General features: G+C 35.8%; 2 protein-coding genes across 2 annotated transcripts in view; one reads left to right on the plus strand and one right to left on the minus strand.

Moving 5' to 3' along the window:
* LOC144435066 (aconitate hydratase, mitochondrial-like) overlaps nucleotides 1-6,580 on the plus strand; it is a 33,164-nt gene extending 26,584 nt beyond the window's left edge. The window contains exons 15-22 of the mRNA XM_078123612.1: nucleotides 299-410; nucleotides 1,496-1,618; nucleotides 2,348-2,503; nucleotides 2,848-2,945; nucleotides 3,470-3,563; nucleotides 4,042-4,174; nucleotides 4,674-4,795; nucleotides 5,524-6,580. Of these exons, the coding sequence (XP_077979738.1) occupies nucleotides 299-410; nucleotides 1,496-1,618; nucleotides 2,348-2,503; nucleotides 2,848-2,945; nucleotides 3,470-3,563; nucleotides 4,042-4,174; nucleotides 4,674-4,795; nucleotides 5,524-5,664 (979 nt within the window). The 3' untranslated portion in view covers nucleotides 5,665-6,580. The remainder of the gene's footprint in view (nucleotides 1-298; nucleotides 411-1,495; nucleotides 1,619-2,347; nucleotides 2,504-2,847; nucleotides 2,946-3,469; nucleotides 3,564-4,041; nucleotides 4,175-4,673; nucleotides 4,796-5,523) is intronic.
* Nucleotides 6,581-6,628: 48 nt separating this feature from the next.
* LOC144435775 (integrator complex assembly factor BRAT1-like) lies at nucleotides 6,629-22,902 on the minus strand. Its single transcript, XM_078124394.1, has 10 exons — nucleotides 22,625-22,902; nucleotides 20,318-20,644; nucleotides 18,332-18,854; nucleotides 16,623-16,754; nucleotides 14,150-14,315; nucleotides 13,017-13,191; nucleotides 12,051-12,121; nucleotides 8,907-9,144; nucleotides 8,470-8,642; nucleotides 6,629-7,572 (listed from the first exon to the last, which is right to left on the minus strand). The coding sequence occupies exons 1-10, from the start codon at nucleotides 22,764-22,766 to the stop codon at nucleotides 6,676-6,678; spliced, it is 2,844 nt and encodes a 947-aa protein (XP_077980520.1). The 5' UTR covers nucleotides 22,767-22,902; the 3' UTR covers nucleotides 6,629-6,675.
* Nucleotides 22,903-25,367: the final 2,465 nt, after the last annotated feature.

Genomic DNA, 25,367 nt, shown 5'->3' on the forward strand with positions numbered 1-25,367 from the left:
GCAAAAATTGACTTTTATTACAGTTTTTAACATAATATAACATATTTATTTTGAAATTTGTACCATAGGAAATACCAAAGTGAGAAAAGAATGCTGTAGTATCGTTGTCAATCATATACTTACACTTTTACCTTTAACATGACATTGCTACTGATTCATTGTTAACATACCATGAACATATTATAACATAAGAAAAGAATGCTATAATACCATTATAAACCATGAACTTGCATTTTCTTTATTTATGATAATATAACTTCATTTTGTTCACTTTTAACTTGTGGGTACAATTTAACAGAAAAGACATGAAGAAGGGTGAGAAGAATACTATCGTTACATCATATAATAGAAACTTTACTGGTCGTAATGATGCCAACCCAGCTACACATGCCTTTGTTGCTTCACCAGAGGTAGGCCATCATCACCGAACAGGTGGTAATATCATGCGTGTCTGTGTCTGTGTCTGTGTCTGTGTCTGTGTCTGTGTCTGTGCCTGTGTCTGTGTGCCGGTGTCTGTGTGCCTGTGCCTGTGTGCCTGTGTCTGCCTGTGTCTGTGCCTGTGTCTGTCTGTCTGTGCCTGTGTCTGTGTCTCTGCCTGTGTCTGTCTGTGTCTGTGCCTGTGTCTGTCTGTGTCTCTGCCTGTGCCTGTGCCTGTGTCTGTGTCTGTGTCTGTGTCTGTTTTAAGTGTTTTTGAACCTAGGCAGGCATGCATTGAGATAAGGTAATACTCAGAATTGTACCACTTTAACACCATTATAAGCTGGATTGATTTCTAGATGAAACAGCCAGAGTCGTGTGGTAGTTAGTACACATATACATTTTTGGTAAATCTTGCATGTAAAGAGATATAAACCTTTATGTAATAACGCCCTCTAGTGTTGTTGCTTGTACAAGTCTTTTATAGACACACATAACCAAAGGATAATGCTTAATAGACCTCCATGTAAATAGCTCCCTCTAGTGATGATGTTGTTAGAAGGTCTTTCTTGTACACAAGACCATAGGATAATATTTAATAGACCATGTAAATAGCTTCATCAACTATCTTTATAAACCTGTTTCTGTTGACTTGGCAACACAATAATTATTTCACCAGCTTCAGTGTATCCATGGTTATACATCATTCTCAGTGTTGTTTTTAGTGAAGTATGGTTAATATTGGGGATGACGTGAAATCTACCTAAATCTCCAACTTCCATGACTAGTCTTTCCCCACCGTAAATAGTGGAATATAGTGCAAGTTTCACAAGATTTCTCTCTATCATAAGGTCTCTAAAACCCCAGCAAAATAATAATGTAAATTATCCTATAGTGACTTAGTTGAGAAAATCCTGTACACATACAACATCACAACACACTTCTGCTTGCAATATACTGGAATACATTATATATATGATAAACAATACAAGACACAACATTTCTGATCATTTGAAAGTAGAACATGTGAGTAACGTAGTTGAAAGGGTTGAAGTTATATACTGTGTTTACATTTCAGATTGTAACAGCTCTAGCCATTGCTGGTGATTTAGCATTCAATCCTGAAACAGATGAACTGAGGGGAGCTAATGGTGAAACATTTAAACTCAAAAGTCCATGGGGTGATGAACTTCCATCTAAAGTAAGTTATACAAACACTTAAAAAATAATGACATGATTCAGAACAAAGTCAATTAAAGGTGATAACCTTTTTAATTTGATGTCTTTGCCAGTCAAAGGTGAAGTCTTTAGCAGTTTGAGACATTTTATCCTGTCAAACTGTCACTTTTTTCAGGATTTCAAGTAAAGTTAGAGGCCAGAGTCTTAACCTGTGTTTATTCTTATCCCTATTCTGGTATCAAAACCCTAACTAGTATGATTTGTACTATCCGCCGACCCAATTTGAATCTGACACTTAGCAATTTTTTACCAAAATTTGGTGTTCCCCTATCCTTTTATTTAAAGACTTACAAGAATGCTCTTTTTTTTTATCGTTTTGATAAACAGTAGAAATGTTGTGTTGTATTAGATGGCGTACTGCCACCTATTAACACCAAATTTGTGTGCTTCAAATATCTACATGTAAGATGGAAAATTGTATCTTCAGAGAGATTGAAGTTGAATGTTAGCAATTGTACATTTGTAATCTGACAGGGTTCTGATGATTTCAATGTAGTGGGTTATGATTTCAATGTTGTGGGTTCTGACAGGGTTCTGATGGTTTCAATGTTGTGGGTTCTGACAGGGTTTTGATGATTTCAATGTTGTGGGTTCTAACAGGGTTTTGATGATTCAATGTTGTGGGTTCTGACAGGGTTCTGATGATTCAATGTTGTGGGTTCTGATGATTCAATGTTGTTGGTTCTAACAGGGTTTTGATGCTGGTGAAGAAACATACCAATATCCACCTGAGGATGGAAGTGGTGTAGCAGTAGATGTTGATCCTAGCAGTAACCGTTTACAACTACTGGAACCATTTGATGCATGGAATGGACAGGATCTATTAGACATGACTGTACTCATGAAGGTGAGTAGGTGAAGTCGAAACAAATGTCATTTCTATTGTTTAAAAAAATCTGGATGGCTTCAACAGCATTGAACTAAACAGATTTCTACACATCTTTATCAGTGTGTGTAAAAGGACATTATTTCAACTACATATGTCTGGTGTCTAAATGCAACCAATCTGTAAAGAATGTTAACAATGCAAAGCGAGTATGACAGAAGATGGTTACAAAACAACGCAGGTTTTCCCGGGTACTCCGGTTTCCTCCTGCACTAACACTGAACCTTCCTTCTGTTATTGGACAGTGCCTGTTGGATGGCATATAAATCAATCAATAAACAAACTCATTTTTTATTGTCTATCAGGTGAAAGGTAAATGTACAACTGATCATATCAGTGCTGCAGGTCCATGGCTCAAGTACAGAGGACATCTCGATAACATCTCAAATAATCTTTTCATTGGGTAAGTCTATCGGTAGTTAGTGTAAATTTGACCCTAGCTAGTAATTGCCTCTAGGCACTCGATTTGTGTAGATCCCCTGGTAAAATATACCCCATAGAATGTGAGAATGAATATGTTACAGTGTAAAATGACAAAGAAAGCTATGTCTGGTTAAAACAGTGGATGGATCATTGGGAACCTGAGATCAAAAGATTGCAAATTCACTGTTATTGTATGTAATAAATTGAATTGCCTGCACATTATAACCTTTGTAATTTAGTGAGATTCTTGTAATGGCTTCATCATCATGCCCCTTCCCATCCCCCAAAAGGAAGTGATATAACTGTAGGTGTGATTTATGATAACACTGAAAGTTGTGTTACCTGCTTATACCCATTAGCCTGTTCTGACTATAGAATGCCTGATATCAATTAATACATTGTTTAGCATATGTAGGTAGTAGTGTGTCATGAAATATTACATTGTACACAAGTCAGACTATTTCAAGTGATACAAGAATGTTTTTGACATCTTTTGATTTCCAGTGCTATCAATTCAGAGAATGGTGAAGCCAACAACATCCGTAATCAAGTGACCAACGAATTTGGTTCAGTACCAGACACAGCCAGATATTATAAGGTAACAGTCTACAGAGAGGTTCTCAAAGCAATCAGTGTGTGTGCTCATAAATCAAGTACTATTGACAATATTGATTCTGATACTCTTGTCAATTTATGAATGGATTGATTGATTGATTGCAAGGATGCCTTGAATAGAGTGTTTTAGAAATCATTGGAAAGTTGAAAAGAAAAACATGACATGAATTAGTATTGTGACGGTGTAACGTACTTGACATACATAGCTTGTTTATCCTGATAATGTGTTAAGAAAATAAAGTTATCTTTGCAAACATAACCGAAAATTGTACCATATTGTTGATCACAATGAAATGACATCATAAATGTTATACTCTGTATTAAGTCTTTAGAGTATACCCAAAGTTATCGAGATTTGTAGGCGTCACCGTAAAATTATACAGGCACAAAAAATGACACATATCTCTCTAGCATAGGTGAACTTACACTTATCAATGTCTTGTACCATTTGAACGACACAGGCAAACAAGATCCCATGGGTTGTTGTCGGTGATGAGAACTATGGTGAGGGCAGTAGTCGTGAACATGCTGCATTAGAACCCAGGCATCTTGGTGGTAGAGCTATCATTGTTAAGAGTTTTGCACGTATTCATGGTGAGTGACCGTTATCAATATCATTTCAGAACACATTTTTTTGGCATTGTCGTCAAAGTCATCTTGCTATAAGGATGGTAATTGACAATTTGTAACTTTTACCGAGGGTTCCACGTGTTCAGAATGTTACAGCTATACACTTTTTGAGTATTAAACTGTTGTGAAGAATATGTATGTATGGTTGAAAGAACCACACAAGGGTTCCAGTGTCCAGTGAGACTTGTTTTCCTATGAAAGAGTATTACAGCAGCATTTGTGTTGAGTCATTTTCTGTCAGATCAGGAAATGCACTATGACACTTTGAGCCAAACAAATTAAACTTCACTTGCAACTGTCTACATCATTTCAGTAATACCACAGAGCTTGTTTCGCTATCAGATCTTTGACAACTTTTACAACTTTTACAACTACACAAGACACGAAGTGTATGCCTTCAACTTTGCCATATCACAAATGGAACGGTACTTCTGATACTAACTTACCCATTTTTCAATGACAGAAACCAACTTGAAGAAGCAAGGCATGTTGCCATTGACATTTGATGAGCCACATGACTATGAACATGTCCAACCAGACAGTAAAATATCCATTCTGAATCTGACAAATCTAGCACCAGGACAGGTTAGTTCTAGTTATCAAATTCAAAGATTATTTGCATGACTAAAACCCCAATGTTTGAATCCTGTGGTTTTGGATTAGCCACATGACAATGAAATATCAAGCACCCTTGACAGGTTAGTTATCAAACACAGCAAATCAAATTTCAGAATTCTTTGCATGATTATTATAAAAACCCTGTATTGGATTAGTACTATATTAATAAGTGGAGTGAAAGATTGTAAATAGGAGTGTTAGTACATATGTACCAGAGATTACTTGTGCTGCAGTGGAATACCGAAAACATTATTGCGTACCTGTATGCAAATGAGCACGCAATTGCACTGTATCAATTTTACGGAAATTTGCTGTTTCCAATAAACATATGTAATAATAACAGAATTCCATTCTGAATGAGTTCCAGTATTGGTACTCAGGGGTATTTGCACTTGTGCACTTTCACGACAGTCATGAAAGTACTGCTGCAGAGAACACTGCAAGCACTTGTGCAAATATCCCGAGTACACCACACTTGTACTCTTGCATCATGGGATTCTGTCATTACTTTGTTAAGGACCTTTTTCTATAGCTCTGCCAGACACCCATGTTTCATATCCAAATTTGAATCTAATCTAACATTGACCATAAACACGTATCAAAGCATTGATGTTGTGCGTGCTCTTTACTGAATCAGTAAATGTTGCATAATTCTGTTAGATTAATATGTATTTCTAACTTTTTTTTCATTTCAGCAATTGGTGTGTGTCATCAAACAGAAGAATGGCAAGGAACATCGCGTCAAGCTAAACCACTCAATGAATGAGACTCAGATTGCATGGTTCAAAGCAGGCAGTGCTCTCAACAAAATGGCCAAAGATATCAAAGGCAATTAGTGAACTGTAAATTGTAAACATAATGTGAATTTAGTTTATTTTGCACCAAAATATATAAAGCGTTGTTGTCCCAGGGTCTCATTCTGTGCCAAACCCAGACCAAAAATGTGTTGTTTTTGACTAATGTTGTGATACAGATAGAATTTGAATGCTGACAAGTCTTCTTTTTATCAATCAGCATAGATAAGAGAAAACACTTGGCCAACACTTTTAGAAACAAACAAGGCACACAAAGTTGTTTTTATTTATTGATATAGACTGTGTGTAGTGATATTTGGAATGGTTTTGAGTCTAATTAACTAATTGCAGGGTGAAATGACCAATGTAAAACCAGCAATGCCTTTCAAATTATTAACTGAGTTCATTCATATTTTGAAATACTTGTAAATCTGTGTACATCATAATGGTGAGGTTTTTAAGAGACAAGTTTCACTGCTAACTGACTCCGCACTTACTTTGTAATAGTACTGTTCTCAAATTTATTGTCCTAGGTCGTTTTTATAAATTTCATTCATTAAAATTAATTAAATATACATACGTACGTTCACAGTTCGGAGATCGTACGGGTAAGGACCTACTGCTCCAAAAGGAACATCACTTGCTTAAGAGCGGAGAAAAAGAGGTTTATGATAAAAATTCAACTAACTTGCTTGTGTCTGTTGAACCCCTTGTATGGATTTGAGTGTCTTGAAATCGACCATTTAGCTGTGCTATCCAACATGTGAAAGCAGTACATAGCTACCTCCACACCTCCCTTTTCTAGAATGACTTTCTGTTTGATTGAATGAATGGACTGTTAAAAAATACTGTAAAAAATTTGAAAATGTTGTAATTTCTCCAAATATACCAATATTGCACCATGTTTTTGTGCATTGCTCAATAATTTGTTCTGCGGATATTTACTAAATAAAAATAAAGTATACATATTTAATACCATTATATAATCTTTATTTCTTCAGTTACAACAAACAAACAAAAGATTTTGTACATCTCAACACAAGAGGGCATACATCAGTAACAATCTAACAGGTTGTCTTCATTGTCATCAACACATGATAAAATGTCCTCCAAGAGTGACAATGGATTTTGTTCATACATATCAGTGCTTCTTTCTTTTTCTTTCAACATTGCATTGAAGTCATTTGAAAGTATGAAATCTCTGAAATTTTTCAAATCTTTGTGAGTAGTATCGTCAATTTGATGCTGTAACAATGCATTAATGTCTGGTATATTTGTTGTGATATAGTGCTTTATGTTGATAAGAATCTTGCACGTCTTTTCTGACACAATTCTGTCGTAGTCATCTAGCATAGCCTGGAGTGTTTTCAGACACTGTGTCTTGCATACTTCCTGAACACCACACACCGCCACATCCTGACTACATATCTTGGGTTGTATATTTGACACTGCCTTCATGTAATCCGGCATACAGGGCTCTGTACTACTTTGATACCCAGGATTAAAATGCTTGAAGACATTCTCCCAGAAATCTATGACTGACAACTTGACTTCAAAATCAAAATCCCTGCTTGCTTGAATCATAGCATCAAATACTGCTGTTTTGTCGTCTTGAATGTTTTCACATACCCCTTTGATTGCACTGTCTGTAATATTTTCACCTACAGTTTGTTCTTTGTTATCAATATCTGCATCTACTTCAACTTGGTCATGTGCACGGCTGTAGTCAGTTTTTGTGCTACTGCCCTCATCACCTGCAATACTAGAATCCAAGTTTTGTTCATCTCCACACCCTTCATGGCTTTCCTGTTGTGGTTGCTTAGCAAGTGTTAGTGTTCTGATACCCTGATGTTGAGAAAACCAAAGTACAACAGCACTGACAGCAGCTCTCCTTGCAAATCCTTCATCATCATGTAAAAGAATGTCAATCACTGCTTGGACAACATATTCCTGAAATATAGTCAGAAAATAAAATCCCAAAATAAGAGGATATAATTCACCTTAGTCTCTAAAAATCACTCTTACTCTAGCCAGATGTCTGTTGTGCACATATAATGACAGGTGCAATTAATTTGCATGACAGTATAGAATATTTAACAAGGGGCACAAGCTCTGAGTTTCTACATATTTTGGCATAGTTTTGCTGCATAATTAAAAGGTACTCACTGAAGCAAAACTTGTTGCATACTGACCCTTACTCCCCTGGTAGAGAGAAGATTAAAATACACCATTTGATTTGCAATAATGATGACCTTCAAAATCTTAAATGGATTTGCAAACAATAAACAAAATCTTTAGCTAGGGATGTTTGGGTCAGCAAATCTGTCCCTTGCTCTGTGTATAAATGTATGCATAATGGTATGCAAAGAGCATCAAACACATACACAAAAGATGTACAACTGCCATCATCAGACCATGGACAACAGAACCTTGTTACAAACAGGGAAAGTAGGCCACTAAATTGGATTAATAACACTTGGCTCAGTATTTTGGAAGTGCAGAGACTTGTGTTACATTCCGTCATTTGATAAGAACAGATTTATGGCCACTTTACATACTAATTCACATTCACAAGCAAATTTCCAGTTCCCCTGCTGGCATTACATGTACACATAAAGAGGCCATTAAACTGTTCTCATCAAACCATGTTGTTCCAACATGCTGAGCCGAGTGTTAAATTAATCCAGTTTGTGTGTTTACTTTTCCTGTTTATAACAGGTTCCATTCGTCAACAGTCTGATGTCAGCAGTTGTATCAAAGTGAAATAATGTATCTCACTAATCTCTTAAATCATTTTATTTGTTGTTTGGTGTTGAATGGTGAATAGAAATCTAGCTGACACAATACCTGTGTTATTCCAGTTGTAGTGAGGAACGCCTGCCACAATCCATCATAGAGAGATAGCCCAGATAAGGCTTGCAATGCTGATGCTCTTACATAACTCTCGCTATCTCTCACTTTCTCCCAAGGCAGCATATACAATTTATGTTCAATCAGCCAAACCATAATGAAGGCATTCCCTAAGGAAGAAATTGGTAGCAACATTGTAAGGATTTTATTTAACATCTGGCCTTTTGTGAAATCGACATGATGGTGCTGAAATTTGAGATGCGTTAATGGCTGTGCACTTTTAACACTGTACATACAATGTTACAAGTTATATTATCAGTAATAGAAATTGATACACCGTTGCTTGGCAACATGCCCAAGTACCACCATGAGTCTAGTTATTAGTGCTTCAGATTTTTTTAGTAGAAGATACAAAAGCTTGAATTAGAATTTACCTGGAAATCTCCTAATGATTTCCTCCATAAAATTAAGAATGGAATCCCGGATTTCCCATCTGCTGTCGTAGGATCGTTTTTGTAAAACGTTGGCAAAGCTAGCTGATAGAATTTGATCACTTGAGTCAAGTCTTGGCTTCTTGGCTTGACACGGAGTATCATCGTGTTCTGTATCTAGTTGAGACTTGTAGCAGATTTGAAGGATTGAAACTATAGCTGTGAGGGCTTTGTTCACTACCTGTCAATAAGGACAAACAAAAATGACTGATACATACATAATGTCTACAAATTATGAAATTGTGGTAGAAATTTAAATGCAAAACTTTTGCGATGTGTAAACATGAAGTGATTCACACAGACTTGCAGTACTATCAATTTTTCTACAATTTAGTGTTTCTATCAAGGTGCTCTTGAAGGTATGTTTGAGTGCATGGAAACCTTCAAGTAGTAAAAAAACCAGTATAAACGCAGCTTTGATTAGTTTCGCACCTCAGTGGGATGTGCAAAGTCTGTCACTGAGGTCCCACATTCAACCATAGACCCTGGGTCTATGATTCAACTAAAGTCAAACAACATACATAATCATGCAGTCACCCTAAAATTTATTTATAGGCAAAACTAAGTCAACACAATGTACAATACACAATGGTAAAAATATGTGCAAAGAAGCATGGAAACCGAGGAAATTGTTGTCTGGATTTATTGGTACCCAAAACATTACACAATATTAATGTTATATGATTTAGCAAATGGAATATCGTAAATAGATGTTAGTATGGAACAAAAATGATAAAATTTTATGGTTACAGACTGTATCCCTTTAATTTAGTGTTATTATATGAATGCATCCTCGTAATTCGTTTATGTTAATTCATCCATTGTTTTTTCTCTTCTTTATTTTTAATTTTTTTTTTTTTTTTTTTTTTGGGGGGGGGGGGGTTGTCTGTTGTCTGCCACTTATTTCATTCCAATTTCCATTGAAACTTATTAAATCATTTAAAACAAGCACACTGTGCCATCTGGAATTCCGACGAGAATTGACGATGCAATTTATTGATTGTACATTGAATAATACTATTACTGTAGTAAATGAGCACCCAACATCCTTGCCAAAACTCAACTATAACTTAAATGGTAGTTAAGTGCACAGGAAGACACAGACAGCATGGGAAACCAAGGTCCATTACTGGCAAGACACTCCTAAAGAGAAGTATATATACGTACTGCCTTTCAGCACTGTAAGATGATACTAGTCCATCAATAGATCCATTTTCTACTTGATTTAAAGTTTGATGTACATATTACGCAAGTATATATTTTTTTTAACATTGACTTATCCGCAAGAGCTTTGGTTACAAACTGTACCACTTCAAATTTCAGGCATGGGAATCAGACACATGACTGTGTAATAAATATGTACAGATGTGTAATTTAAGAAATGATAAAATGAAAGGTCACACCGCATATTGCATACAAAATATATAGCAACACGTTGCCAGAGTGTATCTGATGTTTTACTTGGTTCACATCCTTTTACCAAGCTTACAGGTAGAGGATTGGGAATCCAGAAACAATATGCAATATTATGGCAGCAGGAGTTATGATTCAGGATTATTTTCATAGCGGAGGTTTGTTGCTCTCTGACATCAAATTGTTTTCCTTACCCTGTAGGGAATGCCAACAATACATACAAATTGTCAGCAGATGTTTTTTTTGTTCCATACAATGTTTTTCTAATTTCATTCTAATATACCACAGTAGTTACAATGATTGTTAATTTGACATACAATATGTCATTGTTTTGTTCTATGTGGTACTGTTTCTCATTTAATATACCACAACAGTGACAATAATTGGTTATTTAACATAGTTGTTTTGTTTTGTTCTCCATCATTTAGCCATTGCCATGGGCGTGGTCCTGTTGCCAGGCATATTTGCATCCATCTTTATCTAAGAATGTTCCCACCAAATTTCAGACCGATCTGCCGAGTAGTTTATTAAAGTTTTTTGACGAAAAATCACATTTTTTAAATCAAATCACACATCCATTGTAAGATCATTTTGATTTGAACAATTTCACAACTAGACACCCAAGGTAATACACCCACCAAATTTCATGACAATTGGTCCATCAGTTTTGTACTTTAAGTTGTTTACACACACACACACACACACACACACACACACACACACACACACACACACACACAGGTAGACAGACAGACACTTTGCCATGCCTATAGCACTACTGAACCTTGTCAGTTCAGTTGTGCTAATAAACCATTTAAATGTATTGCAACTCCATGCAGACATTCATGATTCAGGCACCAATGTTTTTCTTAGTATCAAACACCCGATAGAGGACATGTAAAATGTCCTTTGTGGTGTTCATTTGATGTCTGTATGTTGGCATGTGTAATCATTTCACTTAACACAAAATGTAGCAAGAAACTGTACTCATTCAATCTTGATATCTTAAAGTGTAGCATGTCCGGTTTCTGCATGGTTGTATCAAACAGAAAAGCTGCACCGTATTTTTAAAATTGACCGACACACAATTACTGGTATTTATTTATTGCCATGAAGTATAAACACAGAATTATTAATACGTATCAAGAAATATTTTAGGAAAACAGTTTTTGATGAAACTTACAAATATAGGTTGATTTATTTCACGGGCTCTAAGTGCACATTTCAAATGACTATTTCTGGCTTATCTTCAAACTAACTGTTAAAGACATCTTAAGTTTGACCTCCATTCATCTCAATAAGATTAAGGTCAGTGAAGTCTTTCAAGAATAATAGCAAAGTTATCAAATCACATAGGGATTCCACCAATAATAGTCAAGATATCAAAAGCCATTAGGGATTTGACCAATAACAACTATGGTATCAAATATTGAGGATTTGACCAATAACAGCCAAGGTACCAAAGAACATTAAGAACTTTAACCGATAACAGTCAGGGTATCAAAACACATTTGGGAGCCGTCATTACAAAGACGACAATACTGGCAGACACTAAAAACTGCTATCACTCAATCAGCATTAATAAAGACATGACTTGTGTGCCACATATTGACTCAGAAGCTGAATGAGATTCTATATTTACGACATCATTATTGACCATCCCTATCAACTTACCGTACATTCAGACTGCGGATTATCTAGCAGCTTGATTGAAACTTCACAAATCATCCTGGCACTGCTACCCCCTGTGAAATGAAACGACATAAATCAAACATACAGTTGAAGTAGTTGATTTCTCTACTGGGAGAACACCAAAGCTCCTAAGAAATGAAACATTCAAGAAGAATTACTCTGAATTGCATGAAAACATCATCAATTTTCAATGGGTAAAGTTTAGATAAAACCCGAGACAAGATCTATGGTGATATTGAAGAGCTGTTTGACTCTGTTTGTGAGTAGGTGGGTATTCAGTTCGTGAGTAGGTGGGTATTTTATTTCTAACAGTTTGACAAGATTTACCTAAAGGCAATCCCTTTATTCATTTATTTAATTGAATCAATTTATGAACACCAGTCACCCAACATACTCACACACACCAACTACAATGGAGCTATAGGAATGAGTTCTTTGATCTGTCGGCCCATCCGTCCGTCCGTCTGTCTGTCTGTCTGTCTGTCTGTCTGTCTGTCTGTGCAAACTTTCAAACATCAATGTCTTCTATTCACTGGCTGATCTTGTGCAAACTTTGCACAAAGGTTACATGAGTCTAGGTGGTGTGCATGCCTGTATGTCACTTTATTTCATAACCAAATTCAATTTGACTAGCATTGAGATATCATGTAAAAACTCACTATTTCTACTTTCTAGCCACTAAAACAACTTCTGTACCACAAACACATGAAAGAAGCTTCTAGTCCTCTGCAGGCACAGTAAAGAGAGTAGTATGTGTTTTGTGGTATACTCACTGTGACTTTTACAATTACAAATTCAACACTTCAGGTGTATTTCTTTGTTTAATGCTAATACATAGTTTCAACATGATGTAAGGTATTGAATGATTTTGACAAGTGAGGTTAGTAAAAAGACAAATCTAATAGAACACAGTGAAGGCTTCACAGATGAAGACATTGTGTTACTCACCTAGAATGATCTCATTACAGACAACAAGATCTAGAATAGCTTTAGTCAGTTTACTGCTGTTGACAATATTTATAGCAAATCTTGTTGGAATGTTATTTGGGTTGTCAGTGCTGCTGATTTCAAGAAGTTTACATACTGAATCAGATATTTGAGACTTTGCAATGCTTTCAAGATTCTGGAGATGGGAAAAGTAATAAGAAATGATAAAGTTGTCACCTGTAATACGATGTTGAATTGAAAATTACAATGTTCTTCTCTAAATCTGTTCTCAACAGTATGTGGGTGTGGCAATCAGACTCAGAGACTATCTCTATGACAACTGTGATGAATATTTTTATTACTAAACAGTATTTCAGAAAGGCTAAGTGGCTAGTGTATAATATACTGCTTGCAAATGTATGTAAATATATGCAAATTAGATGCTAATATTTTTTGTAAGTTAGCCATCCCCTTAATTTTTTCATCTGTGGAGAACACTTGGCTACAACTCTCCACCAAAACCAAAACGGTGGCCAACACTTCACCAAAAACAAGATGGCGGCCAAATATGTGTTGTTGACAATTTTGTGTAAAAATGTGGAAAATAAGTACTAATCAAAAATTGTCATGCATGGTTTTTGTGAACAAATACTATATGGACATTTTCAAAATGTACTAAGAGTAATGGGTAATGTTGTACCCTGGCAGATTCAAATTACAAACATACATGCTACAAAATCTTTCAAACACCAGGGGTCAACAGTCTACATTTCCACCAGAATGTAAGGGTCCTATGACTACATTCTGCCACAAAAAAGAAGACAAAAATCTCAAAAAAATTTGGAAATTGGCAACCTGGAAATGTTTTCAAAACATTTGATAAAAAATTGACAATCAGCAACTTTTAAACTTCAGAGAGGGTAATATAAAACCTCTACAGAATGCTTAAAAAAATCAAGGATCAAAAGTCTACATTAGTCAAAAAAGGGGGTCAAAATCATGATATATATGTAAATACCCTTACTATGTGAGTACCCCCACCGGATTGTCAATCCTCCGACAACTACCACATACCAGAAACATCAGTTGAAATCCTTCTATCTCTACATAGTCAACTTGTAAGTTGTTCACATTCCCCTATACATACTACATACCTTTAATAAGACATCTCTGACAGCATTCAAGGACTGGTAGATTAAACTAATGCAACCACTTCTTGATGATAATGTCTCCAGCAACATATTATAACTTGAAGGCAAACTGTCTGGTGTTCTCTCCCCAAGAATGATTTGGATTGGTGATGTCACTACTTCAAATAATCTATAAGACAGTTAACATACTACAACATTGGAATTTGTGTGGTGGGTTTAGTGTTCGACATGTCCATGTTGACAGAATTTGTTCAAATACACTAGCCCGTTTACATCACACTCTGTGTTTTTGCTTCACATCTCACTAACTGTTTGTAATGCTAACAACAGCAAATGATTAATGTGGTTTGAAAATCTTTAGTCAAACTGAATGGTTGGAAAACCACATTCAAACTGATTGGTCACAATGGGGAGTGATAATGTACATCAGCGAAATTGGACTATTCAAATGAAGGCAATAATGTAAATGTGCCCTCATTGAGTTGAACACACCAGTGACATAATTTTTATATATTATATAAATATTTACAACAAGCAGGCATGCTGGTAACTGCAACTGGGGCATGGCTTAACTAATTCTCAGACCACTAAAAATACAGTTCATTACTGGTCCCAGATTAATTGTTTGGCTTACTAGCATTACAAGCGGTTAGTGAGACAATGAAGCAAAATCACACATCGCGATGTAAACAGACTAGATTGAAATGGACATACTTCTTACCAATTTCTTACATTCTCCCAAACTGATTGGTCACGATGGTGAGTGATAATGTACATTAACCTAATTGACTATATTCAAATGAAGTCATTATGTAAATGAACACTCAAACTGATTGGTCAAAATGGGGAGTGATAACGTATGTCAGCCTAATTGACTATATTTAAATGAAGTCAATATGTAAATTTGCCCTTGTTGAGATGAGCTCAAGAGTAACAAAATTTACATACTGTGAATATTATGTAAATATCTACAAACAGGCATGCTGATAACTATCATTGGTGGTGTGGCTAAATTAATATGTTGCCATCGTTAGCATTACGCTGATAACTGTCATTGGGGGTGTGGCTAAATTAATTGGTTGCCATTACTAGCATTACAAGTGGTTAGAAAGACAGCAAAGCTGTCAAAATTACAGATCACAATGTAAACGTAAACAGGCTACAAAAATACTCAAATTGCAGTGTTTGACATGGGCCTAATTATGGATGTACGAATACATTAATAGTCAAACTCAATCAGAGAATGCAATTGGTCTATGTCTGTGGCTCTGCTACACTTGGCTACAATTCCTGAGTTTAGCTGATTCACAAATTTAGCCAGTAGTCAAGTACATACACCGGTTGGCAGAATTAAATGATGGCACTGCCATGGCAGTCAAAATTTTCCTGAATTTTGTGCCAGATTTGGTTGAAATTGTCTCATGGGTGTCAGAGATATGGCTGTCCACAGACGTATGTACGTATGTGGGTTATTCCTATAGCCCCATCTGGGTGGTGCCCATTGGCAGCTAAAAAGTGTGAATATGTGTCTTAGTTAGTCACTGGTTACTATGGAAACATAATCACCAAAAACATGAATAGCTGGAACCACTGGGCAGAGTCAACTGAGTTTAACATTTTTGTACCCTTTGTACCCTTAAAGTTAACACCATTATCAATAGACAGAGTGTATCTGTTTTCTGTAGTGGGGTTTGGTAAAATCTACCTGAGTTCCTGGTAAGTATTTATTGGAGTTCCCACAGAAATGATGGTAAAATGTATGGGAATCTATGCAAGTATTATCAGATCTCACTTTGGTTATCAGAGTTCCCACTGTCACTGTCAGACTGCTTACTGTCCCATACCCTCATCCATTTCTGAACTTATCAAATACATCAATGAAACTTGTCATTCAAATGTAACCTTAAATTCTAACCCTACATTACAGCTGACACACAAATAACATGCTGTACAAAGTGTTTCACAACTGACTATCACTTCGAGTGGTTGTATAGTTGTAAATTTACACCAAAATGCCAAATGTGTACTCAAATGATGACACAGCTGTCTCAAATATATGCTGATTTAGTCTATTAAGCAAACATATATACCTCTCTAATGTGATTATTGTCATCCCCATATGCTCACCTCTTACAGTCCTCCCAGGCATATTGCTGAAATAACCATAAAAATAAAATAATGACCTTCATTTAGTTGTAAAATGAACTTTTGTACATCACCTTTGAAGTGGCCATGACTTTGAAGTGGCCATGACTTTGAAGTGGCCATGGCATGACTTTGAAGTGGTCATAACATGATTTTGAAGTAGCAATGGCTTTGAAATGGCCACAGCATGAATTTGCCCTTGACACCAAAAGTACATCAAGGTCTGTTTTTATTTACTGTTTATTACAGACATACTATATTACTTTTGTAAGAACGTTGATGACTGGTTAGGCAAAGGTTATGTTTGATACATATATTATATATAACTTACTCTTTGATTGGTTGTTTGCATGACAGAGCTGTTGCTAATCTCAAAGCTACATTGATTGACCCCTTTTCAAGCAGTGACGTTACCATTTTGATCAACACGTCGATCTTCAACCACTTCTCCATGGAATCCAGGCTGATTCAGAAAAAATAAAAGACAATTATCACATGAAAGAAAACAAGGAAAGGTTGGGGGGGGGGGGGGTATTTCTAGTCATCATTTAATTAAAAATTGCATTTATTTTTAATTCTTTCTAGTATCAAATATCTTTCGGAAAAAATTGTGTCTCTCTTTATACAAAGTATGTGTGTGTATATATATATATATATTATATATATCAGAAAACCCCAAAGAAGTAGAATCATCCACCTATCAATGTCTTTCTTGAAGAACCCCATCACTAATACTTTATATGAAGTAAGACCTTGAGTTGCATCATTATTTGATGATCACCAGATCAAGAAGCAACAAATGACCCTTATTATATATATATATATATATATATATATATATATATATATATATATATACATATACATACATGTACATATATATGTATGTATATATATATATATATATATATATATATATATATATATATATATATATATATATATATATATATATATATATATATATATATATATATATGTATATATATATGTTTATATATATATGAAAACATTACATATATATATACACATACGTATCATGTATGTATACGTATATATACATGTATGAAAACATTATATATATACACACACATACACACACACACATGTATCATGTATGTATATCATATATATTTATTTATTCATTTATTCAACTTTGACAAAAGTCAGGCAGTCCACACAGACTATAAATGTGGACCCCAAATACATATGCATATCATGTATTTTTATTATCAGAATATTATATTTATTACTACCGGGTATTATTTGCTGTAAAAATTGTAAAAATCTATGTTATGTAGTAACCATAATTTGTAATGTTTTCATTTTTAATTCATCAATGTTATTCGCCAGTCATGCATTTTAATTTTTGTATATTATTTTATATAATATTATGTTTTGTGTTCCATTTTTTATTACCTTGTATTCATTTTCATGTGTTGCCTGATGCCAAACCTAAACCTCGATGTTTTTGTGGATATTAAATGTACATCTTATCTTATCATTTGTTACTATTTTCATACCTACACAATACTCAGCACTGTTTTTTTTCCCAGTGAGGACATCTCTGGCTATATAATTGTAATCATGTACATGACATCATGGAGATGGTGAAAGTACAATTTCTAGACATTTCAACACAATGACATCATGGAGATGATGAAAGTACAGTTTCTAGACATTTCAAGACACTGGCATAAGGAAAACTTGGACTGGACACAAAGAAAATACCTTTACTTTCAGTCAGTAAGGTTTATATACTAGTATATGGTATATATACCATAACAGCTCCCAGCTTATATTAGAGTACTGGTGTTTAATTGTGTTATGTTGTGTGTATTGGTTAATCTTTTAGTACCCAGTCTCACGATACAGTAGTTTGTGAGACATATCAAACTTTCTTTGACTTCAAGTTCATTACCTGCATTTTTTAAAAATAAATCACTTTCCTTTAGAAAACACATCCTGTGTTTTTTTTATTATCTCCCTCTAACATAAAATCTAAGAAAATTTTTTTTTTGAACAATTTGAATAACTTGCCTTGTTTTTTGGAGCATGACCATGAATAATTCTATGATGTACGAGATTTCATCACTGCAGTCATTTTCAATCATTTCACTACAGTGAGATACTACATCAGTCGCCATAGAAACCAAACTTCCAACCGATGCATCCACTTCAAACAATTTCTTGAATAGCTGCATCACTGATATTACCAAGTCATGTTTCTGTTTTAGTGAGGTTGTCTGTCTAACTACTAAAATTTCTTCTAGAGATTTCTTTACTTGTTTGTAAGCTGATGATAAATATTCACATTTTATAGTCATTTTATCATCATGTACAGCTTGCATACTATTTTTACTGTATGCATTTTCACAGGCATCATTTGTGTGTCCATTTCCCTCGGAATGGTCATCAATTTCTTTCCCTCCTGGTCCATTATCCCTGGCCGCATCATCCGTTTTGTATGTTTCAATGATGACACTAACCAGGACACCTTGGGCGGCAGCTGTTACAAACATACTCTTATCCGTCAGACAAGCAATGGCAGCATCAACAATCTCTGTTGAATAAAACAGTAATTCTCATATCGTCAGTAAAAACATAACACAAAAGTAAGCCTTACAGTGCTACACAGCTATTTCAATGTTGTAATCTCTTTATCATGATCCTCTTATATACAGGGATCATCACAATATGGCCTTTATTGATTGTAACAATACATTCTATCATAGACAGTGGAGGCCCCTCCACTGCCTATGATTCTATCTATTGGACAAAAAGCAGGACAGCAAAACACCAACGGGTATTTACATTCACAGAATTTACCCAACAATAGACAAAAGACATCATTTTGTGTATATTGTATTACAGAATGAAAATTTTCACACACTAGTACAATAGCTGAAGTCAATTTGATAATATATGTTAGGTATGGTATACACGACTTAATCTGAAGTATTATTGAACCATCACATGAAAATACACAGGATATGTCAGTTATGATTTTCTGATGTTATTGCCTCAGTGTTGCAGCCAGCCTTTTGAAAGAGTGGGACATAGTGTCCCGAGACTTTCATTTTTCTGGGTCATTATAAATTTTTTGGGGACATTATAAAAGAAAGCGCCAATGGCGTTGTAGCACAACTGTACAGTTTTTTAAAAATATTTTACCCACATGCTGATCCATGCTAGATATTTGCTGAATGATTATGCAGTTGCCTATCCAACCCTGTTGTTATCTATGCAATATATGCGACCATTTGGCTGTTGCTATAGGCGTGGTCATGTTGCTAAACATATTTGCATACAATTTTAGTGTGGGTCATGACTATGACTTGTCACTTCAAAAATTGTGGGTCAGGTCCAAAAAATGTGTGTCAAATTACTCAAAACCCCCTCTGGCTGGCCTGGGTTTAATAATGTTCTCCGGTTTTGCAGTTAACACTGTCTTTATTTCTCAAGTTTCACACTGTAACATTTATACACAGAGTAATTAACGAAATGGATAGAGCATTCAGATACAGAATATGAGTAATATCTAAGTAATATTTCTACTCTTATATAGAGTCAAAAAAATATTTGGAAGGGAATGTCAATTTTTTTGCTGTCTCAAATGTTTACTTTGTACTATATTCATCATCAAATACTGTGAGGGGCAATTAGATGTTAGTCCCTACTATTTGTCTTCATTCAGCCAAGGAAAATTATGAGTGACCTAAGGGGACTTTGTCACTATGAGTCACTAGATGAGTAGTGACAAAACACTCAGGTCACAAGTATTTTCCGGCTGTATATTCAGAAAGAAAATTGAAAAAGAAGTTCGTATTGGCGGAATAGAACCTAGTACTCATATATCTGGGAAGAATTCTGATGCCTCTTCCCCAATATGATATTAATTGTTGGAAACGGTAGGGATAAATTAACCTTGCTTTGAATATGCAAATATTTCAGGCTGTACCATTATTTTCATGGGGTGAACACCAACCTGTTAAAATGCGCAATACAAAGTGTGAGAATATTTACCTATTTGATAGATGATACTGTGGGAGCTGGTTACCATGGCATCAACAGTATCAAACCATGCAAATCTCACTGAGGCATCATCCCAATACTCCAAATCATCTTTAGCTCTCCTCAGGACAGTAAGTATGATGTCATCCCAAGTCACTGATATCTGATTGGTTGAAGATGCCTGGTTTTCTGAATCCTCCTCTGTGATTGGATGATTACATAACAACTTGATGACTTTTAAACCAAAAGCCAATGTGTGTGGTTCACAAACAGATGTTGCAATTCTGTGAAGGAATAATTTCAGTCCACTCTTCTCATTGGTCAACAGAGGTCTAGTTCCTGTAGGTGTTATAAAAGCAATAGAGAAATACTGTAACAGTTTGAATAAAAACTGTTTCCTTTCATACGTTTTTATACCAGATATTCCTCTAATTTGGTTCAATGAACTTTTTTAGTTCAATGTGCCTCTTTTGTGAGACAGAGATGTGTGGAGTTATAGTGAAATCCTTTGAGGTGTACAGAAATGGTGGGGAAGGGGCAACCAAAACAAAGACATCAGTCCAATGTATTAGAAAAATATGTGTAATATATGTTAACATTATGTATCACCGAAAAAAATGTGTTAAATTAAAATTATTCATCACCCTCAAAAATGTGGTGAGGTGATAGTCCTGCTTTCAGACAGAGTATGTTCTAGACAGAAAGTGACAGAATTGAATTCCAACTTGCTCCATATGATTTATAAGCAAGACTAGGTGAGATACACATCATGTTTGATGGCAAAGAATAAATCTGTCAGCAAGCACTAAGCTCTCTACTGTAGGCAATATATTTCAAAAGTATGATGTTTTTGTGTAAGATAATATAGGTGCCTACTTCAGCTTCTGGTTTACAGACGTTTTTTGTCCTGAGATGGGTTTCAGAATATGATAAAATATCGATAATATAGACATATTTGGCCAATAATATGTGAATATTATATACTCTTTGTCATAAAAGCTTAGCATTTGGGTGTTTGAGACACACACAATCCTTGTTTGAGACACACACAATCCTGGTCGGTCATAAGAGATTAGCATTTGCCGTTTAGTGCAACAATTTACTCTACAACAGGACACATCAAAAGATGCGTCAGTTAGAGGCGACAAAACAAACAGTCGGCTGTGGTTGACGTAACCCTCGATGTCTTCTATTTTAGCATAAATTTTTGCAGAAAACACCCAAATGCTAAGCTCTTATGACCAGAATTCAGATGTTCGAAACACACTGAATCCTGGTCATAAGAGCTCAAAGCATTTGGGGATTTTCTGCTACAATTTACGTTTCACTCAAGGAAGGGACGACTTACTCTGTATGCAAGCAGGACTACTATCACGGCAGAGTACCACTTAATTTGGATGAAGAATCATTGAAGTTTGAGCGTATCATACACCACTTTTTAAAATTTTATGTAGACACTGGACGTACGTACTATAGGAAAAGACACAGCAAGAGAGGGGTTAAAAAGGAGATATGAAAAATATCAGTGGAAAGCGGGATTGTCACCAAAAACTGTTGATTTGGGTAGACGTCTAATGACTGCTCAAGCACTCTCTTCCCCGTTGAAAGCGACATCTTCTGATGTTCATAAATGCTTAGCATTTGACAGTTAATGTCAACAATTTACTCTGTTCACCAGACCAGAAGTTTGTGACACCACATCAAATTGTAACAGTGTGTAACGCAGGATGCTTTGAAGAAGTCGCCTCCGACTATTAACGCATCTATTGATGTGTTCTGTTTTAGAGTAAATTGTAGCATAAAACGTCAAATGCTAAGCTCTTATGACCAGGATTCAGTGTGTCTCAAACAAGGATTGTGTGTGTCTCAAACACCCAAAATGCTAAGCTTTTAAGAGAAAGAGTGTATGTCAATATTATCGATATTTCATCATATTCTGATGCATATCTCGGGATACAAGTGTCTGTGTTCGGGTAGTGTCTAGGAATACTATATGAATAGACAGTTAGACTCCCTGGCAGTACCAGATTTGTAACATCTGCTATGAGTGGAGAGTGTTCTAAATGCGTCCACGTACACTTCCCGTGTGCCAGCAGTACCATGGATCTATAACTCAGATATAGATCCATAGCAGTATCAATCGATGCTGCTCAGATGCGTCGCGTCTCAATAGACACTCTGAAAAAGAAGTGGGAAAATGACTACTTCCGGGTGATCCGAAGATATCAACAAAAAATATTTCACGTGTTGCTTGCATGTACTTTAACCCCAGGTAATAAATCTCAAAACATGAACATTTTTGAAGTGTCGTTTATTTACCTGCATTATTGACAACCTTCTTTAGCCATCCCAGGAGTTTTTCTATACACGTATCATCCACGATGGTTTTGTTTGGATCGAGCAGGACCCCAAACACGTCGGGTAGCCGTTCCATACACTTTTCAATAATCTCAGACTCCATCGCTCCACCGTAACAAACTTGTCGCTTAAGCGATCTTAGTATTTTACAAAGTTATATGTTAGCCTTCAGTTTAATCAGCAGTTCCTCTCTACCACCTTGCTTTCACTCAGATTCAACGAAAACGTGCGTGAGCATTGGGCGCCGCCATCTTTATTCTATCCCAGCATGCATACAGAATGACCCCTTGACACGGGGCAAACTCCTTTACAAGAGCCTACAGCTAGCTGCAGTGTTGTACTAGCCTAGTCTATACGGTATCGTTACGATTTACACCTCCACTCACGTTAGAGACCACGTTAACATCCAGAGTGTTGGCATCAAGACTAGTGTTTACACAAATACAAAAAAAAAATATTGAAAAAAATGACTTCCAGAAAAAAAAAAATTTTTTACATGTAACTTTACAAATTTACACATTTATATGATGTATTGTATAAAAGAATTACTGAACATAACTTCATAATGTCCAATTCGTACAGACATAACAGTAAGGGGTGGACCATTTGATATCCTGGGGATATCGGGGGGAAAAAGATGCCAAATGGATTTGCCCCAATCGGTAGCGATGTCATACCCCCCTACATACATATGAATATCGCCAATCCCTATAATAACGTCATTGTTCTGTATTAGGACCGTCATAGACAAGAATAAAACCATTTAGGAAAGGAATGACGTTTACAAGCGACTATGGGTTAAACATCGGAACGAAAAACGGCACAAAAACAGACGAAAAAGCAGTCAAAATCACAGAAAACGCGACAATAATTGCAGCTAATAAGTGGTGATAGTGATAACCCCGTGGTCAGTGAAATCACGTAGGGTTTGGGGGCACACAGCCGATTTCAACTCTTGTGGACGAAAACAAAATTTTTAGGAGGCGACGTAAACATTTAGAGGTCACATGGGTTCAATATTACTCACCAGTCTACTCCTGAAATCGTGGAAAGGCCAAACTAAATCAAACGCCCCTCAACGTACCTTGTGCTCTTGTTCAAACAAAAGCTCATAATGACAGAATTGATGGAAACATGTCTTCCTGAAGTGCCACATGGTTACATGGACTGGCCAATCACTGGTCTGTTGCTCACAATGGCTTGCTCATTTGTGTACACATCCTCAAACCCGATTGGCCAATTTGTGACCACACACAGGTGCGTTGATGTCCTGAATTCAAAACCTTGATCTTACCAACATTTTCAGTGAAGTGAGGATTCATCTTTTTGATGGTGTCATTCAGCTGCATTTAACTATATTTGACCGAGAAATGTTATCTTTAATAATATGTTTTTAAACATTTGATATTGGTGTGAACGTTGTGTAAGACGAACCATTACAGAATGTGCGACAAGAGAACGGAAGAAAAAAAACGGATGGAAACTACCCGAATGACGTTAAATTACATAAACATGATAAGGCATTTTATTAAGTAAATTATTGATTTATATGTCGTGTATATGCATATTTAAAAGGACGGGACCTTTACATGCAACCACACAAGTCGTAGACCGAGATTCTTTAATATTCACAAAGACATGTACATGGTACATTATTAGAGCAACAGCCGTTCTCGCCTAAATTTTCACCATGTATGGTAAATCTGCAGAGCACCGTGGGCCATGCAAACTTTTAGAAATTTTATAAATATTTCATTGTGATTTTTTGGTAATTTAGAGTTTTTATACTTGTTATCTCAAAGGACACGATAGACCCAGTGACTGCAGCACCGCAGGGAATCTAGCAATTCCATGAAAAAATAAACTAGCGACAGCTCGGCTTCGTTTGATTGATTCCAACGTTGTCAGACAGTGAGTTAATCCACCGAGTCCCCTCCAAAATCAGGTCAACAAATTCTGATTTCTTTCTTCTTTTTTAGACACGCCAAATTAATTTTAGACTAACTTGCCTCAGACAAATCACGACTCTCAATTCATTAATACAAGAATCTGAGTATGAAAAACACGATTTAATTACAAATTAGATTTGCCCACACTCGCCGATGAAAACACTATGCTATGGGTTTCATAATTTTGATAAGGAGCAAGATCAATAATTCAATGTAGGATAGAAAAAAATAAATTCTTGTACTTTAGCCTCAGACCCCCCCCCCCCACACACACACACACACCTCCATTGTACTTTCTGGTCCAAAACAGACTCATTTGATAAAAGTAAAATTGATTTTTGTAGGATGAGAACTAAAATGGCTCCAACCACCCCACCCCCTACCCCCATCGCAAAGTAAAAGAATTTAGTTTTTTATCCTACATTGAACTATTGATCTTGCCCCTAAGACACACAGAACTCCGAAATACTGATGAGACAATATTGATTGTTCGTTATCTTATGTAATGCTATGGTGCACACGACAATGTGACATGCATCTGGTTTGATAATCTTGCTAAACATTGCAATATTTTATCGTCTAGCAACATAAATATAAGTCCTGTCATGCTATTGTTACTTTTTAATCCTTTTAAACATCACCTACAGCCAAGTAGCCCATGCAAAGTCAATGCAGCAGTGTAAGGTTTTGTCGCATCAGACAATGAAATATAACAGCTTGTAAGTAATAATTTCTTCTTGCCAGACGATAAAATG

The sequence above is a fragment of the Glandiceps talaboti genome, chromosome 5, assembly GCF_964340395.1.
Source record: "Glandiceps talaboti chromosome 5, keGlaTala1.1, whole genome shotgun sequence".
In the NCBI taxonomy this organism is placed as follows: Eukaryota; Metazoa; Hemichordata; class Enteropneusta; family Spengelidae; genus Glandiceps; species Glandiceps talaboti.